This window comes from Myotis daubentonii, chromosome 7 (genome assembly GCF_963259705.1).
Source record: "Myotis daubentonii chromosome 7, mMyoDau2.1, whole genome shotgun sequence".
NCBI classification, from domain to species: domain Eukaryota; kingdom Metazoa; phylum Chordata; class Mammalia; order Chiroptera; family Vespertilionidae; genus Myotis; species Myotis daubentonii.
The window spans coordinates 26,095,374-26,114,681 of record NC_081846.1 but is presented as its reverse complement, the minus strand read 5'-3'; the positions used below and the strand labels follow the sequence as shown (position 1 = coordinate 26,114,681).

Here is a 19,308-nt window from a genome sequence, read left to right as displayed (position 1 = left end):
AGCTCATGCTAATAAGTCAGATGGAAAAAGTCAAGAACCATATGATTTCACTCATATATGGGATATAAGATTGAAAGCAACAAATGAAAAGACAAGAAAAACAAACAAAAACTCAGGCACAGACAGCAGTATGGTGATTACTAGAGGGAAGAGGGGCAGAGAGGTAGTAAAGAACTTCAAATATATGGTGACAGAAGATTTGATTTCAGACGGTGGACCCACAATGCAATACACAGATGATGTATCACGGAAGTATGTACTTGAAATTTATATGATCTTAATAACCAATGTGACTCCAATTTAACCAGTTAACTGCCACGATATTTTGAATGTAATTTAAAAAGGTTCTCCACTTGCATCTATAGAAGCTTATGGCAGTTAATTGGCTAAATAAAAAATAATACCTTCTAGCTGTAAAGATGGTTCAGTATCATATTGACTTTAAAGGTGGGTGAAGCCAGTCTAGTTGGTGCCCAAGTCTGTCTTTGCTCCTCCTTAAAGAGGGAACGTAGCATAGTCAGTTAAAGAGCAGGCTCTAGAACCAAAGCCCGTATCTGGAACCTTCTAGCTGATTGACCCGGAGCAAAGTACTTAACTGTCTTTGGCTCCAGTTTTCTTATCAATCAAATGGGGGTAATAGTATTACCTACCTCTTACCCATTTTAATGAAGATTAAATGGGGTGCCTGTAAAGTGGAACACTCTCAACACCTGTCAACCATTATATAAGTAGGTCTCTGGTGTTAGCATAAGACTTGCCTGGCTATAATTATTTGCATACATGGGAAAAAATGAATAAAAGTGGTAGTTTTAGCTTTGCCAGAAAACAAAAAGTGGCTTAAGGTGCCAAGTACAAAGAGCCTTGGGCTGGGAGCCAGGAGATCATGTTAAGTCTGCTTCTTGCTCGCTACACGACCATGGGTCCAGCCACCAGCTCTCTGAGTCTGCATGTCCTTATCTTAAGAGGCAGTTTGCACCCAATCAGCTCTGTTGTCCTTTCTAATGTTAGCATTTTATGAGTCCAGGTATGAGGGATTATTTCATTTCACTTCATTTTTCATTTTTCAATATATCTTCATTGATTTCAGAGAGTAAGGGAGAGGGAGAGAGAGATAGAAACATCAATGACGAGAGATAATCATTGATCAGATGCGTCTTGCACAACCGCCACTGGGAATCGAGCCAGCAACCCAGGCTCATTCCTTGACTGGGAATCGAATTGTGACCTCCTGGTTCATAGATCGATGCTCGACCACTGAGCAACACTGGCTGGGTGGATTATTTCATTTTAAATAACTCACTGTGCTAGACGCTGAATAAATATTTGCTAACTTGAATGGAATCTGCTGACTTTATCTCTGGAATGTGGAGGACTTGGTTTTATGGTTTTGAATTGTAAACATAGAAAACAATGATGACGATGTTTGCAATGAAAAAAAAAAAAGACATAAAATTCAGTGCCAGAGACCAGTTGTGCATTAGGGCTGCTGTAATAAAATGCCAGGAACTGAGTGACTTAACCAACAGAAGTTTATCCTTTCACAGTTCTGGAGGCTGGAAGTCCAACATCCAGGTTTCAGCAGAGCTGCGTCCTTCCCGGGCCTCTGAGAATCTGCCCCGTGCTTTTCTCCCAGCTCTGGGGTTTTGCTGGCCACCTTGGGCATTCCTCAGCTGTGCCCTCATCTTCACAGGGTGTTGTCGATGTGAGCATATCTGTGTTCAAATTCCCCTTTTTTAATGATACCTGCCCTATTGGATTAGGGGCCTAGCCTACTCTAGTTTGACTTCATACTAACCTGTAATGACGAAGGTCATAGTCTAAGATACTGGGGGGCAGGGGTTGGTTAGGACTTCAACACATAAATTTTAGGTGATGAAGTTCACCCCCCACAAGCTGCTGATCCCGTTTTATCAGTATTACTACCCATCTATCCACCCTTCCTTCAATAACCCTGTGGTGCATATAGGTGGAAGGATAACAGACGATGTTATGCGGAATTTTCTTTATAGGAGGCTCTTTAATGTTTTTCATAAATGGCCACTAGCTAATTCTCAAATTGATTTGTGAATTGTTCATAACTTCCATTTCCACCTCTTTCCTCTTTTTCACTTTACTGTCCCTCTTTTTCTAGTCTTCCCAGCTCTTTCCTCCTCATCCAATTCACCTGATTTTCCTTCCTCACTGAGCATTTCACTTGTTATGAGCAGATAGTTCTGCCACCAGATGGTGTGCAAGGATTGGCAAAAGAATTGAAATATGTTGGCCAATGTGTCTGCTTTTCAACATTTTATTTCAGGAAAAAGGTTGATAATAACAAGCCAGACAGGAGAGTCTGGGATTGTCTAGATTTTAATTATCCCTATAAATGTTCTCTCCCTTTATTGTGGAAACAGGAACCTGAGCAGGAAATCTTGAGGAAAAAAGAAACCTATAAAGTTTGATGAATAAGGATTACTAGGAGATTCTGATCTCAACATTAGGCTGAGAGGTGGGAGCAATATTCTTGGGCCAGAGGGCCACTTCCTCAAGCAGAAACCACAGCAAGGGGAAAGCCATGGAGTGCAGTAAAGCTGTAGAATGACGTTTGTGAAATAGGGACTTTGGCTGTCATCTAACTCAGGAGTTTCCAATGAGACCTGAGCCCAAAAGCAGAGCGCAGACCACCACCAACTTACAATTGGCTTTGTTTGCTTGAACATTGTTGTGTTATTATTACTGTTACTAGAGGCCCGGTGCATGAATTTGTGCACAGATGGAGTCCCTCAGCCTGGCAGGCAATTAGAGCTGATCGGGCCATCTCACCCAGTCCCAGTTGGGGTCTATGAGGGCCTGCCAGCCGGAAAGGGACCACAGGAGGGCTTCAGGGTGTGTCTGGTCCTCTCGCCCAGTCCCAATCGCTGGACCTCAGCAGCAAGCTAACCTACCGGTCAGAGCATCTTCCCCCTGGTGGTCAGTGTGCATCATAGCAACTGGTCGAGTAGTCAACCAAATGGTCGACTGATCGGTCGGACACTTAGCATATTATGCTTTTATTATATAGGATTATTGATTCCCAGCATTTAAAGAATTCCAGTGTTTTACATAACCATTCAGATTTCAGGCTTCTTTTGGGAATAAAAAATTGGAAGACCTGGACATACTGGCTGATATTTTTCTCTTGGCAACACCGTATTATGGCTGAATTATGGTTATTTCTTTAGTTGGAACTTGTGATTTACAGTTTGACTCTCTCTTCCAACCCTATTGTATTACACTGAACCTTTACCGTTAATTAAAATGTTACCTACCTCTGCCTTGCCCATGAAAAGTATTTGATATGTGACCTTGCTGTCTCATTTCACAGATACAAAACTCAGAGAGGGAAGCAGACAGCAGGTTCAGTGCCACACCCGCCCTGTAATTCCCACTGGGCCACCTGCTCATGAATAGAACCCGGTGGGGGAAGAGAGAGAAAGGTCCCCCACGGAGTAGTGATGCAGTTCAAGCAGAGTTCAGAGGGGAGGTGAACAGTGAAAATGAAAACAGTAACTGCTGCCACCCAATTATAGATAAATTAGAACTGTGCATGCCCATGAATGAAAAATGGGGAACCTTAAAGTAAACACCTTACAGGGAACTTAGAATGAATAAATCCTTGATTAGAAGACCATTGGTTAGCAGTCAAAAGAAAGAAAGGAACTTCAAAGACTTCCCTGCAAGTTTGGGTTGTCTGTAAACTCATTCTTTAAGCATTGGAAATGTGATTGATGAGGCCAGGTGATTAAGGAGACAAGGTAGCAAATCAGCTAGAAATTGAATGGTTTATTACCCAAAGAAATCAGCAGAATGCTTTTCTGGGTACCTATGAAATGGCTGTCAGGGACACTTCCTATCAGAACATGGAACTATTTGGTGAAAGGTGATGGAGGAGGAGTGGAGTGATTCACAAGGAGGAAGCAACATGTTTTTTTTCTTATCCCAATGAAGATAAATGGGAGTATAAATGGTGGGACAGTCTTCTGGATGATATATTAGCGATAGCAAGCATTTATTTTGAGCTCACTCTGTGCTGGATATGCACTCAGAAGTTGACACGCACATTACATCCTTCAGCATTACTGACATCATTACTATTGTCATCCCCATTTTACAGGTGAGGACACTGAGGTCCAGAAAGATCAGGTAATTTTCCAGGTCTATTTAGCTCATTTTAAACAACAGAGCCAGGATTCAAATGCAAGCTCTCAAACTGCCTGTTAGCACAGTCTTTCCACTTAACCACCAAGTTGCTCCACTACCCTCTACCCCCAGACCTAGATGTGGGTTGGCCTCATGATGGATGCCTGGCATGCCTTAGGCTTAATCTGAAACAGGGGTTCATATGCACCATTTTGGCTGGATGGCATGTAAGAAATTTGAAATAGCTGACATTTTAATTTCTGGCAGGTAACAAGCTTGTTTCAGAGAGTTACTAAACTTGAGGACTGGCAGGTTGTCAATGAACCTTCATGCTAAGAACATATATAAATGACTTCAGGGACACTTGTAGTCTGGCAGCTCAGATTTCCATCATGGGAATGCTGGTACAGTCTGTAATAGAATAGATTCCTGAAGGCTTAAGCAAATGACTTTCTCCTCTTCTCCCTCCCCCTCCTCCTCTTGTTCCTCTTCTGCCTCCTCCTCCTCCTTCTTCTCCTCGTCCTTTTAGCCACAACAAACCACAAAAACAAAAATGCATTTTACACCACTACCCAGTAGAAGTACATGCAACTGAAACAAAAGTTTCTTGAAACACATACCCTTAATATATGTGATTGTTCTGAAATTAGAGATTGTTTGGAAATTAGAGAAAAATGATTACTAGGGCTCCCCCGACCGAACACAGCAACGATGATAGTTTTTATCATTCCTTACCTGCTCTCTACGCTTCCGCCTACCTCCATCGTGCTGTGGCCAGGAGATAGGCTGTGAACCAGTCTGTCTGGTTACAGAACCACAGGATCTCCTGAGTAGAGAGCAGTTTCCTTGAGGTATAAATTTATTTGTTCAAAGCACTTGGACATTTACATAGTACTTGGCCTTCAGATAGAATGTTGACTGATTTTTACTGAACTTGCTATTATTTTCATTAAGCATTTTTCCTTATTAAAGAATCACACATATGAATTTTGGAAAATCCAGGCAAGTACAAAGAAGAAAATGACATTTATAATTCAACTATTCCAAGATAAACATAATGAACAATTCAGTGTACTTCCTTTATATAATTTCTATGCAAGTATAGTTTTACAATGTTGCTATAATATTCTGTGTACTATTTTATTTATTTATTTTAATATATGTATTTTTATTGATTTCAGAGAGGAAGGGAGAGGGAGAGATAGAAACATCCAATGATGAAAGAGAATCATTGCTTGGCTACCTCCTGCACGCCCCCAACCTCCTTTGGGGATGGAGCCTGCAACTTGGGCATGCACCCTGAAAGGGAATCAAACTGTGACCTCCTGGTTCATAGGTTGACGCTCAACCACTGAGCCACACTGGCCAGGCCTGTGTACTATTTTAGATCCTGGGTTTTTTTTTAAGTTAACCTTATATCATAGGCATTATCACTTATTAAAATCCTTTAACAAATACCATTTAAATTTGTTTTGCTATTGGCAATTTGGGCAGTTTCCAGTTTTATATATTTAGTGTGTGTTACTATAAAGACCTGTAGTAAACATCTAATCCTATCTAATAAAAGAGAAACATGGTAATTAGCGTACGACCGCTACCCTTCCCATTGGCTAATCAGGGTGATATGCAAATTAACTGCCAGCCAAGATGGCGGCCGTCAGCCAGGCAGCTTAAACTGAACATGAGGCTTGCTTGCTTCAGTGACGGAGGACTGCAATGTTCCCCGCCTGCCTTGCCAGCCTCTGAGCCTGCAGTTTGAAACATTGTAACAAATATAGAAGCTAAACAAACCCCCAGAAACCAGCTTTCAGCAAGCTGGGATCTCAGAGCTGGAGTTGATACAGAATTTCGATTATAGAACCTAAACAAACCAGATACCTGCTTTCAGCAGCTGAGCCTCAGAGCTGGAGCCAGGCTAAAGCTGGCCCAGAATAAAAAAAAAAGAAAGAAAAAAAGGAGCAGTTGGGAGCTTCAGTCCCAGCCTGAAAACAGCCCTCAGCCCCTCACCCAGACTGGCCAGGCACCCCAGTGGGGACCCCCACCCTGAAGGGTGTGTGACCAGCTGCAAACAGCCATCATCCCCTCATCCAGGCTGGCCAGGCACCCCAGTGGGGACCCCCACCCTGAAGGGTGTGTGACCAGCTGCAAACAGCCATCATCCCCTCACCCAGGCTGGCCAGGCACCCCAGTGGGGACCCCCACCCAGATCCAGGACACCCTTCTGGACAAACCAGCCAGCCCCCACCCATGCACCAGGCCTCTATTCTATATAGTAAAAGGGTAATATGCCTCCCAGCACCGGGATCAGCGTGACAGGGGGCAACGCCCAAACCCCCTGATTGCCCTGCGGCTCTGTGTGTGACAGGGGGCAGGGCCACAACCTCTCTATCGGCCCTGCTCTGTTCCTGACAGGAGAAGGTGCCCCAATCCCGTGATCAGCCCTGCTCTGTGCCTGATAGGGGGGAGCTCCCCAACCCCCTGATCGCCTTGCAGCTCTGTGTGTGTCAGGGTGCGGCGCCTCAACCCCCCCACCCCACAGGCCCTGCTCTGTGTGTGACGGGGTAGAGCCATAACCTCCCCATCGGCCCTGCCCTGAGTGTGACAGTGGCGGCGCCCCAACCCCCTGATCGGCCCTGCTCTGTGGGTGATAGAGGGCGGCGCCCCAACCCCGTGATCAGCCCTGCTCTGTGTGTGACAGGGGGCGGTGCCCCAACTCCCCTATTGGCCCTGCTCTGTGAGTGACGGGGGGAGCTCCTCAACCCCTTGATCAGCCCTGCTCTGTGCGTGACAGGGGGGAGCGCCCCAACCCCCTGATGGGCCCTGCTCTGTGCATGACAGGGGGGAGCTCCTCAACCCCCTGATCGGCCCTGCTCTGTGTGTGACAGGGTACGGGGCCCCAACCCCCCTGATGGGCCCTGCTCTGTGCGTGATAGGGGGCAGCGCCCCAACCCCCTGATCGGTCCTGTTCTGTGCGTGACAGGGTGGCGCCGCAACCTCCCTATCGACCCTGCCTTGAGTGTGACGGGGACAGTGCCCCAACCCCCCAATTGGCCCTATCCTGAGCGTGACTGAGGGTGGCATCGCAACCTCCCAATCCGCCCTGCTCTGTGCATGACAGGGGGCAGCGCCCCAACTCCCCAATCGGTCCTGCTCTGAGCCCGACCAGGGGCTGCACCTAGGGATTAGGCCTGCCCTCTGCCACCCAGGAGCAGGCCTAAGCCAGCAGGTTATTATCTCCCGAGGGGTCCCAGACTGCAAGAGGGCACAGGCCTGGCTGAGGGACCCCCTCTCCCCCCCGAGTGCACAATTTTTGTGCACTGGGCCTCTAGTTCTCAAATATGTACCTTTATATTAAGGCACATCCTTAAGAAATATTTTAAAAGTAGACGTACTGGGTGTATAGGCAGGGGCACATTTGGACACTTGAGACTGCTGAGTCGCTTTGGGGAAGGTTGCAATTCTAGAGAAGGCCATTGATTTCAAGATGAGAGGGAGTTAGTTATTCAACATCTACGTGTGAGGATTCTCAAAAGAGAGGGGCCGAGACCCGCAGTGTCAGACTGGGAATCTGTGTTCCCGAAGAGGTAGGTGAGAGTTGAAAGCCAGGGCAGGAGATGATGTGCTCCCTGACAAAGGAAGAAAATCAATCAGCTGAGGGTGGGCGTGACCAAGTTTGTGCATATGGGTGTCCAGGTGTGGGAGGAGCTGGGAAATCCCACAGAATGGTGTTTGTCCTCTTGGCTTTTTTTGAGAGTTAGGGAGTGAGGATGGAAATGGGGAATATGAGGGGTTTGGGTGGTGACCTGGAATAACCTGTGTAGGAAATAAAAGGGGGTTTTGCTTAGTAACCCTTTACATGAAAAGATATCTGGAAAGTTTCTAAGTAACACTGGTGATTCAGCTGAGCTGGGCCAGCATAGATTTATGGTTGTACCGATCTGCAAATTGCCTGCTGTCTCAATAGAGAAGCAAAGATAAGAGTGGAGGGGCTTGTCTGGGCTGGGAATTTGCAGTGGTGGCAGAAGTTGGAAAAGGGGCAAAGTTGGTAAGGACCCTAGCAATAGGGTCCTTTAAGTGATGTATCATGGGGTCCGACCACTAGAGGAAGGGCCTGTCAGATTGATGGGATTGGAGGGAAGGGACATAGTCTGTGTATTTATATTTGCAGCTCGGATCCTGAAATATAAGCTAGAAAAGGGGGTGTTCATGGTGTGACAGTGTTGGGACAGGAAAGAGTCCTGGATACCCCTCTTCTTGGAAGCTGGTTGTGGGTCCACTATATGGATTCAGGTCAGGAGCAGGGAGATTTTCAAACATTAAAAACCAAAGCTGCTATTGGAGGCGTTCGTTGTTTATCTTCAACTGGAAGGAAGATGCTAGTTGGTGGGAATGCAGATTGGTGCAGCCACTATGAAAAATAGTATGGAGTTTACTCACAAAATTAAAAATGGATCTGCCTTATGACCCAGTGATTTCACGTTTGGGGGTTTATCCAAAGAAATCCAAAATACTAATTTCAAAAGATATAGGCCTTCCTATGTTCATTGCAGTGTTTTTTATAATAACCAAAACACGGAAGCAACCTAAGTGTCCATCAACAGACCAGTGGATAAAAATGCTGTGGTACATTTACACAATGGAATGTTACTCGTCCATAAAAAAGAATGAAATCTTACCATTTGTGACAGCATGAATAGACCTAGAGGGTATTATGCTCAGTCAAATAAGTGAGTCAGAGAAAGACGAATACCATGATATCATTTATATGTGGAATCCAAAGAACAAAATACATGAACAAACAAAATGGCAACAGACTCATAGATACAGAGAGCAAACTGGTGGTTGCCAGAGGGAAGGGGGTTGGAGGGTGGGTGAAAGAGGAGAAGGGATTAAGAAGTACTAATTGATAATTACAGAGTAGTCACAGGGTTATAAAGTATAGCATAGAGAATATAGTCAATAATATTGTAATAACTATGTTTGGTGCCAGGTGGGGTACTGGAACTATCCAGGGAACACTATGTAAAATTTATGATTGTCTAACCACAAGGTGTACACCTGAAACCAATATAAAATAAAATTGAGAGAAAAAATAAATATAAAAAATAGAAGGAAGATGCTAATACTGGCTCAGAGCAGCAGCCCAAATACATTGGTACTGGTCTGCTTTGTGCTTCCTTCAAAGGCTTAATGGCACCTAGACATGCTTCAGAAATATATGATGAAGAAAACAGCCAGTTTCTGCTCTGGATCAAGGTGAGAATTTTGGGCTGTGCCCAGTAAGGTCAAGCATTGTTGTAGGGGATACTCTGAGGACAAGGAGTGCTTGGATTAACTTTACATGTTTGGATTTGAGGGATCACGTGGGGCAGAACCAGACCCCTCAAAAGGGCTGCTGACATATGTGGTTCCCTCTGGGACAGGGATGGGAGAAATTGGTGCAGCAGGGCACCCAGTTGAGGCCAGAGCATTTTGGCCAAATGTAGGAAGTCAAGCTGGCTCAATCAACTTCATTGGATTTTCTGGTTATTTCTGGAGTTGGTGTTTGCAAGTATTACCAGTCTCTTCATTACCCCTTTCTTCTCAGCAACATTATTGAAAGGAAATGTCCGGTGGTTGTTTTCTGAAGTCAGATGAAGTTTGTTGATGACGTCAACTCAAATTTAACCTGGCTCTTTGTAATTATTGAAGAAAACCACCCAGTTGCCTTTTTTCCTGCTCTCAAGCTAATGCTAATCAAAAATGGCATTTGATTAACCTCTTGAAACATCTGCCTTGAAGGACTAAATTGATAAATTGGATGAAATCAATTGCTGGAGGTGATGACTCTTGTGAATCACTGGGATTCATTCTGCCGAGTCTCTCGAGCTGTTAAATCTGGGGGAGATGTAACAGACACCATGCACCAGAGCAGGACCTGAGAGATCCAAGTCTTTCAACACTGTCTTATGCAGTGCAATTGCTGGATAAACTTGAACCTATTTGTTCCTTCTTTTGAATATGGAATGCATTTTATATTTTGTATGGGCTCACGGATACATGTATTATGTCCCTGATTATCCTTTCCCTTTGAATTTGTTGTTAGAATGAAAAAAAACATGCTCTTTGTTTATTGTTCTCCATTGTTGATCCATGTTTAAAAAGATAGGCATCTGTTCTTGAGTGAAGATTGCAAATAGAGGAAGTGTTCTACAATTCAACTCAGCAATAGTTATAGCCTCTCGCTGTGACTTTGGCATTGGTCTGAGTGCCCCAAATTAAAATGAACATAAAGCCTATGGAGAAATATGGAAGAATTGCAACCGTGATGACTTTGACATCTGAAAATAGAACCAAGAAGGAGAAGACATGAAACCAGGGTTATTTCTCTGGAAGGAAAAGATTCAGGCTATACTTAAAGGCTGTCTTCAAATTTGCCAAGTTAGCTGTTATTTGAAGGATAGTGATATGTCTCTTTATACACTTTCTGGATAAAATCAGGGAAAATCCATTTAATTTTAACTGATTTAGATTAAACTGATTTTGAAGAGATTAGATTAAATGGGAAGAAGAAAACTTTCTGTCAGGAAATGCAAAGTGAACATTAAGAAAATGTGTGGATTTCATTTCTCTAACAAAAATCTGCTTATTCACCAAACATCAGACGGAATACTCTTATCCATTGGTGATTATCCAAAAAGGGGCTTGTTTTTAAGATTCTGAGGTTTTATTCTATCACCATTCTGCTTTGTACTTTTAGAATGCCACTTTTATGATTATACTAGAGGCCCAGTGCACAAATTTGTGCATGGGTGGGGTCCCTCGGCCTGGCTGGAGATTGGGGTCGATGGGGATCATCTAGCTCAGTCCTGATCAGGCTGGCCTGCCTGGGGGAGGGATCATAGGAGGTTGACTGGCCATGGCAGGTTGGCTGTGGGAGCGCACTGACCACCAGGGGGCAGCTCCTGCATTGAGCGTCTGCCCCCTGATGGTCAGTGAACATCATAGCGACTAGCTGGTCATACTTTTGTCCGGTCGTAATGGTCGCTTACGCTTTTATATATATAGATATCCTTAGAAACAAAAACACTTTTCTTAATATGATTCTTAGAAAATAGTAATTGTGTTGCATTATTGGGTTACCTATACCTGCTCTGATAGTGAAATTGGTATTTAAGAAAATGCTGTGTTCTAAGTAAATATTTAAATTCCAGACTGAGGGTAATTTTTCTTAAAGCTAGTAGGCATATAGAGCTCTGTAACTTGCTTTCTTTTCATTTGCCATGTCTTGGTCTTCAAGACCTTGTTAAAACATATGTTTCCTTTCTAAGGCAGAGATAGTTTATTAAGAAGACCTCAAATTCTACAGGTTGGGGTAGGGGAAGCTCTGAGGAAAGCCTGGTTTCTTTTGGCCCTCAGACATTACCACCTATTGAGTTTGTATGACTTATGCCATGATGTTCAGAGCCAAACCTTTTCAATAAAAGGGGTTAAATATTGTATTTGTAAAAAGTTTAAAAAATTAATTATTTTAGTTCTCAGTATACAGGGTGTCCCCCCAAAAATGTATACACTATTAAAATCTGATAACTCAGTTCATATTTCTTTCTTTTCAGATTTAACCCATTGGAATTAATAATTGTTCAAAGTGTGTATACATTTTTGGGGACACTGTATTGAATACTGGAGTGTCTAAGAGAGTATATTTCAGTGCTTTCATTACACACACAAAAATGGTAACTATGTGAGTTGATATGTTAATTAGCTTCACTGTAGTAATCACTTCACTACGCACATGTATTAATCATGTTGCACACCTTAAGTATGTACAACTTTTATTTAAAATGACAGTATATGGCCCAGTTGGTGTAGCTCAGTGGTTGAGCATCAACGCAGGAATCAAGAGGCCACCAGTTCAATTCCTGATCAGGGCAGATGCCTGGTTGCGGGCTTAATCCCCTGTGGGGGGCATGCAGGAGGCAGCCAATCAATTATGTTTCTCTGTCATTAACGTTTCTATCTCTCTATCCCTCTCCCTTCCTCTCTGTCTAAAAAATCAATTACATTTGTAATACCTTAACCAATAAAGAAACTAAAGATTAAAAAAATCAATTAAAAAACCATAAAAATATTTTAATGACAAAATATGGTCTCCTTCTCACTTTCACACCTTGCTTCATCCTCATTTCTTTCCCTTACTTCTTTATTTCTCTATCATTGTGTGTCTATAGTAGTGATATGGAACTAGGATATAACTTTTAAAGTAAATTCTTCCACTGTTCTTAACATTTCCTTTTTGCTTGTGAAGGACAAATTTAATGTGTTCTTAAAAGAATTATGTACTTCCTTGATATATATTTCTCCCTATCCTGCATTTGTGACTCATAAGAGGAATTTTAAAAAGAACTTATCTTTCCCCTATAATATAAATAAACTTTGTGGTATCTACATTTCTTTGTTTCTCTGATGGGCTAAAGGTAATTTCAGAGAGGGGATTGTTTTCAGGCTAGGAAGCCTTTTTTCATTGGTTCAGAATTATAATCCTTTGTACACCCGGCCACTGAGCATTTGTGTCTACATAGAATGATTTGGTTGACCAAGTTCTGTTTTTTCTCTGTCCCTTCTTTGTTATAGATACATTTCATATTGCTTTTCAGTCGACAAGGGAAATTACGGCTGCAGAAATGGTACACAACTCTCTCTGACAAGGAAAGGAAGAAGATCACCCGGGAGATTGTTCAGATTGTGCTCTCTCGTGGTCAGAGGATGAGCAGTTTTATCGACTGGAAGGAACTAAAACTTGTTTATAAAAGGTGTGAGTAACTTTATGAGAACTGAATTTATTTCTTGTTACTGCTTTGGTTTGTTTAAACCTGAGCATTTTAGGTTGCAACACCAATTTCATCATTTACTGAAATCTTTAAAGACTGGAGCCCAAATAACTGTACTCACAGACTAACTAGGAAAGAATGCTCATTTATTGAAAGGCCTTTGATGTGCCAGGAGAGAGTCTAGGTACTTAATCTCAGGTTGATAATGCATGCTGGCATTCAAGACATACCTTATGAGCACCTACTGTATTCCCAGCACTGTCCTAGTGGTTCCGGATACAGTAGTAAATGGGACACAGGACATTCCTGCTCTCATGGCACTTACTCATTTTTTAAGTAATCAAAAATTTTTCAGTTAGTAATAAGTATTATGGGGAAATGCAGATTAGTGTGCTGCAGAGATGGAAAACTCTCTTTATTGTTATTTTTGTTCATATTTGCAGATGAAGAAACTAAAGCCACCGAGAGCTTATGTAATTAATCCCTACTCACAGTAATTGAGTAGTAATTGGCAGAGCCATAATTCAAGTTCAGATCTTTCTGGCTTTAAATCCTATGTATTCTCTCTTTATTGCACCTGCTTGTGTAGGAAGACCATACTCAGAAGAAACCTCAATTTATAGATGAGGAAACTGAGACCCCAAGAGATAGAGTAATTTTGCCCATTTAGACCTAGATAACTGATACCCAAGCCAGGATCAGAACACAGCCAACCCGACCCTGCACCCAGCATCTTCATGCAACTTCCAGAAGGAACACATGTTAGAAAGGCTCTTGCTAAGAGTGTTTATAAGACCTGAAGGGGAAGGGTAGAGTAACCGCTGCAGACTGCATTTAATGGATTAAATTACCAGAAAGTGGGATCCGTGGTCAACATTTTTAGTATTTGCTGACAAGAAGCTTGTCTGTATTCTCCACCTGCTGGTTTTCTAAAATTTTTGGTTCGGTTGTATTTTAAATCCTTATATAAAGAATAGGCTTCAGTGGTTCTCTCGACTGATATTACAAGCACTGGGTTACAACAGTGACCAAGGCAGCCCCTGCCTTTGGGAACCACTGATCTGGTGGGAGAGACAGGCTATGAAATGGACAATGAAGAGACCTGATGCTCTGAAAGGGGAGGCACAGGGATGCATAGCAGGGGCTTCCAATCCAGTCAGAGATGACAGGAATGACAATCTTGGCAGAAATGACACCCAAGCTCAGAGCAACAGGACAAGGAAGAGTTAGCCACACAAATGGGGTAGGGAAGAGTATTTTGAGTAGAAGATACACACAGGAGAAACCCATAGGAGAAACACACAGGACTATGATTTTGAGATATGGAATGTGATGAATAATCATTTCATTCTTGGATGGGAAGCAGAAGGTAACTGCATCTTCATTGGGGAAAACCACCTTCAGGTTGTTTAATGGGTCATCATATTTTACTTTTTTTTTTTCCTTTCAAGGTATGCTAGCTTATACTTTTGCTGTGCAGTAGAAAGTCAGGACAATGAGCTCTTGACACTAGAGATTGTGCATCGTTATGTGGAGTTGCTGGACAAGTACTTTGGAAATGTAAGTTGTTCTGGTCTATTAGAATCAGTAGGTCTCCATCTCAGCTCTTACTTCAGTCTGCCATCACATTCCTTCTCTCTCTCAAGTGTAAAATATGAATTACATTTGTATCAAGGATCAGAGCAAAAGGCTTCCCCCACTTCCTTAATTATTAAATGGCAGATTTCAAGGCAGGTGGTGTCCCTGTCTTCAGACCACAACACATGAGACCTTGTTTAATGCACAAGAGTGTAATTGTGAAGGATTCCTTCTTTGTCATGGACTGTCATCTCTCTTCTCGTTTGCTCTTTTAGTTCCTCTCTGGCTTCTTCTACTAAATCACACATGTTCTTTAATATTATTTATGCATGAAAATGAAAACAACAACAACAATAATACCCTTTCATTTCACGTTGCTGTTTTATCTCCTTGCTCCCCAGTAATGTCTTACATGAGGTGGCCCAACCCGCTGAACTCATTCACTCCACAGCAGCTCACAGCTTGGGTTCCACCTCTGTGGCTCCAAGGAAATCAGTTACCACTCACCCCTCCCTAGTGGCCAACACCAGTGACTCTTCTTAAATCTTCACTTGCTTAACCTCCTGCAGCACCGATCCCTTGCTCACCACAATTCTTTCTTTAAATTTGCTCCTTTTTATTTTGCCAGGACACTGAATTCTGCTTATGGCCCCTTCTGGCTTCTTCCATTGAGATCCCTCCCTCCACCTGCTCCCTAAATGCCCTGCTGCTCTTCCTCCTCTCTGGTGTGTCTGCCTGATTTCCTCTCCTGGAAACCTGTTACCATGTGACTGTTTCTTGCTTTGCTGAAGATCTCTTCCTGGGCTTCTCAATCATCTTAGTCTTCAACGCAACAAGAACCAAACTCATCTTCTGTTCTGGATTGTGATCGAATTTATTGTGTCTCAGGATCCTTTCAGCTTTCTCCAACCTTTATACTACAATCTGCCTCTGTCTATTAAAACTAGGCTAAGCCCTAACCAGTTTGGCTCAGTGGATAGAGCGTAGGCCTGTGGACTAAAGGGTCCCAGGTTTGATTCTGGTGAAGGGCATGTACCTTGGTTGCGGGCACATCCCCAGTGGGGAGTGTGCAGGAGGCAGCTGATCGATGTTTCTAACTCTCTATACCTCTCCCTTCCTCTCTGTAAAAAACCCAATAAAATATTTAAAAAAAAAAATAAAACTAGGCTAAAATTCCTCTTCTTCATTCCTGTTACTAGTCTAGACTTTTTGGGGATCATACTTTTGCTTCTCTTTGAAACCTCATCTCTGGCTCTCACCTGGCCTATTGGTTACCATCTTCCTTACAAAGCACAGATTCGGGGTGACATTCCTCCTCAGTCACTCTCCATCTAAAATTCAAACTTCTTAGCCTGCTATTGAAGCTTTGTAAACCTTGGTCCCAGGCCACTCTCCCACTCTCGAGCTTTTCTCTCTTTACATCCCTGACACACCCAGTGCTCCAGCCACATGGGCCAGCCCGGTCTTATCCTTCACTTGCACGGGCTTTGCTTGGCCATTGAACTGCAAGTCTTTCACGATCATGACCTAGGACTGACTTTGTTTTTTCAACACTTGTAACCAGCTCTGGACCATATTTTAGCAACCGTTCCAGAAACAATTAAAGTAGTTCACAATCCGAGTAGTCATTGGATTTGGAAAATGATTTCTTGCTCACTGAAGAATTTTATTTTGTGTTATTAGGAGCACTTACTTTCTAAGTTTTCTGTATTCCATTTAATGGCATGGGCAACATTTACAGTATTGGGTGGGTTTTTATCAGATTTGTTGCAATTCTTTTTATAGGCTGAGTACTTGAAAGGTCTCTGAAAGAATTTTCCTGCTGTCTCTCCTTCCCTCCCTGTTATTCCCCCCTGTTTTCCTTTGTGAATTATGAAAAGACCTAAGTGTTGCTTCAGGGACTTCAGGTTGTTGGTCAGTATGGAGGAAACGAGATAGCTAGATCACTTTTCTTTCTCTTTCTCCTGGTTCCCTAAGATTTTTTTTTTCATTTTTAAAAGAGAGATTTGCAAAAACATAATAACGTATTTTTATATTTGAGATTATTTGATGTTATGCTTTCTGTCATTCGGATGAATTCTGACATTTTGGTACTTCCTTTTCAAATAACCTCCAGGCTCGGCCTTTTGCAAAGGCCTGCAGGAGTTCCCCAGGACTCGCCTTGTCCCTCTCATTTCTGCACTCTGGTCTGACCTGTTGTGTTTTTCTGGATTAATCCAGCTATGACAATGTGAACTGGGGCTGAATGTGGATCTGGATCTTATCTGGCCAAATTGAGGGTACTTCAGAACACGTGGTTTCTCAAGAGACTTAGACTTCCCTTCACTAGCACGAGGCTCATTTAAAGTACGGGGAGAGTCAGGATGAATTCCTATTTCTCTAGCATCAATCTTTCAACCTGTTTGGGCAGACCTTTAGGAGGATCCAAAATTTAATTCAGTAAAAAATTCAATGAATCTTTCATTAAGCTAAGAGCAGCTAAGAGCAGTTCAAGGCTATCTGCCCATTAGGTGTTCAATCCTTATTAATTAACAGTGATGAGCAAAGCGTACTAACTCTCACTGACATCGTCTCAGGAACATTGCTTTTTGGTTTACTTTCTCTCTTGTGTTATTCTGAAGGTTTCCTTGAATTTTGTCCTTCTGTTATCTAAGAGAAAACTTTGTACTGAGCTTCTCTTATATATAGCACTGGAAAAATATTACCTTCTGATGACAGATAAATCAAAATCTCTGGCTACTGATTTAAGTCATGTATTTTTTTTTTAGCACTTTTCAATTCCAAGGAGATTTACAAGGATTAACTAGTTAATCTTTCGATTTGCAGTAAGTAGCATTAACCCCAGTTTATAGAGGCTATGAAGCTCCGGGTCTCACCATAGATAAGGGTCTGCTCCGGGATTTCCAAGCCTGCCTATTTCCCCATCTCAGACTCTGGGCCAGTTTTCACTGATGTCCTCAGAAGGTGTGGGTATTGCTGTCTTGGAGCACTTGGATCTCCATGGAGGGGATTTTCTTGTAGGAAGAGGTTAATAGAAATATTTACTTTGCTAACCCCATAGGGCTATTGTGAGGATCAAAGGAACAGTGCAGTTAACAATACTTTCTAAATTGTCCATTGCTATTTAGCTATACCTTGCATTAGAGTTATCTTATATATAATTTTATATATATAGTTGATTTTTTACAGAGAGGAAGGGAGAGGGTTAGAAGTTAGAAACATCGATGAGTGAGAAACATCGATCAGCTGTCTCCTGTACACCCCCTACTGGGAATGTGCCCGCAGCCAAGGTACATGCCCTTGACCAGAATCAAACCTGGTACCCTTCAGTCTGTAGGCCTACGCTCTATCCACTGAGCCAAACCGGTTAAAGCTATAGTTTTATACATTTATTGTATATAACTTGATATTTTTTGTATTTACTTTAGAAGAGAATTCAGTAAGGGAAGGTCCTTCTTAGACTCTATCCAAAAGGATTTAGTTATTGAAATACCAGAAATATTCTTGCTACATCACATATTCTGCTCTAAGAGAAGACCCTTACTCCAAATTATAATAAAGCATAAGGCTTGAAGATCAAATGTAAAGTTAAATTATCACTGTTTCTGCCTTTTATAAGCTTTCTGCCAGATATAGATGCACAAGAAAATGATTTTTAAAAAGAGGCTTGTGTGCTGATTAACACAAAAGCCCTGTGTTTTTGCATAATTTGGTGGAATGAAATTGTTTGAGCATCTGGTGTACTGGGGCAGGGTGCTTAAGGTGGAATTGGAAGTATCTGAAAGAAAAAAAAAAGCAAGTATTTGAGTAATCAGGCAATAGCTGAAGAACCTGCATTTAGGCTAAGGTTCCCCTGAAATGTTTTCTCTTCTTACTCTGTGATACATAGCCCTTGGGGTTAGACTCAAGAAATAGCCACTAAGTCGAATTTTGGAGTTGCTGTATGTGAAATAGCTGCTCATGGGTAATGTTCTCTATCGTGCCAATAGAACTTGTGCATCCATTTCCCTTATGACCTAGAGATAGTACCTGCATATCCAAGTTGTGCGTGTATGTGCATGCCTAGTGTGTCTGTGTTTTGTGTGTATTTGGCTTTGTACACCACTTCACCTTACCCCTATCCCTTGAACTGAGGTGCAATAAATTAATTGCCCCCTGGCTGCTGGGGAGCCCCACAGGCACGGGGAGGGGCAGCTGCTCTGAGAGTGGGGTATGAGAAGTTCTCAGAGAACTTGCATTAGTATCAGGTTCACTTTGCAGAGCTCTGGCTGCTGGTTTCTCCTAATGAAGTTGCTGCCTATCTTGGATTCCTGGTCTATGCCTGCCTTGAACTCTGAGGCTACTGTAACTCCCAACTTCCTGCTTCTTCCAACTTCTGGTAACTGCTTACTTCTCCTACCTTCTTTCACGTGCATGGTGTCTGATCTGCTGTGCTTTCTTTTTATCTACATTGTTTAAAATTGCAAAGTACTGCATATTTTTTTACCTATCCTTCTAGACATAAACTTTTAAAAATAAAATGGATTTGCATTATGGAATTGCATTATGCACATTATTTTGCAACTTTCTTTTTCCTCTTACAACCTTCTTTTTCCTCTTGCCTGATATGTCCCAAGCACTCCATAAATACTTCTTCTTTTAAAAAAAAATTAATTTATTTTCCAATTACAGTTAACATACACTATGATAGTAGTTTCAGGTGTACAACATAGTGATTAGGCATTTATATCCCTTATGAGGTGATCCCCCCAATAAGTGTAGT

General features: G+C 42.3%; 1 protein-coding gene across 4 annotated transcripts in view; it reads left to right on the top strand.

The window, feature by feature from the left end:
• The window catches only part of AP1S3 (adaptor related protein complex 1 subunit sigma 3), a 73,822-nt gene that overhangs the window by 27,882 nt on the left and 26,632 nt on the right, over nt 1–19,308 (top strand). For 3 of the 4 annotated variants that reach the window (XM_059703334.1, XM_059703335.1, XM_059703336.1), the window contains exons 2-4: nt 1,545–1,702; nt 12,772–12,950; nt 14,420–14,528. In XM_059703334.1, the coding sequence (XP_059559317.1) occupies nt 1,545–1,702; nt 12,772–12,950; nt 14,420–14,528 (446 nt within the window). The remainder of the gene's footprint in view (nt 1–1,544; nt 1,703–12,771; nt 12,951–14,419; nt 14,529–19,308) is intronic. The other variant, XM_059703337.1, reaches the window with a different exon arrangement.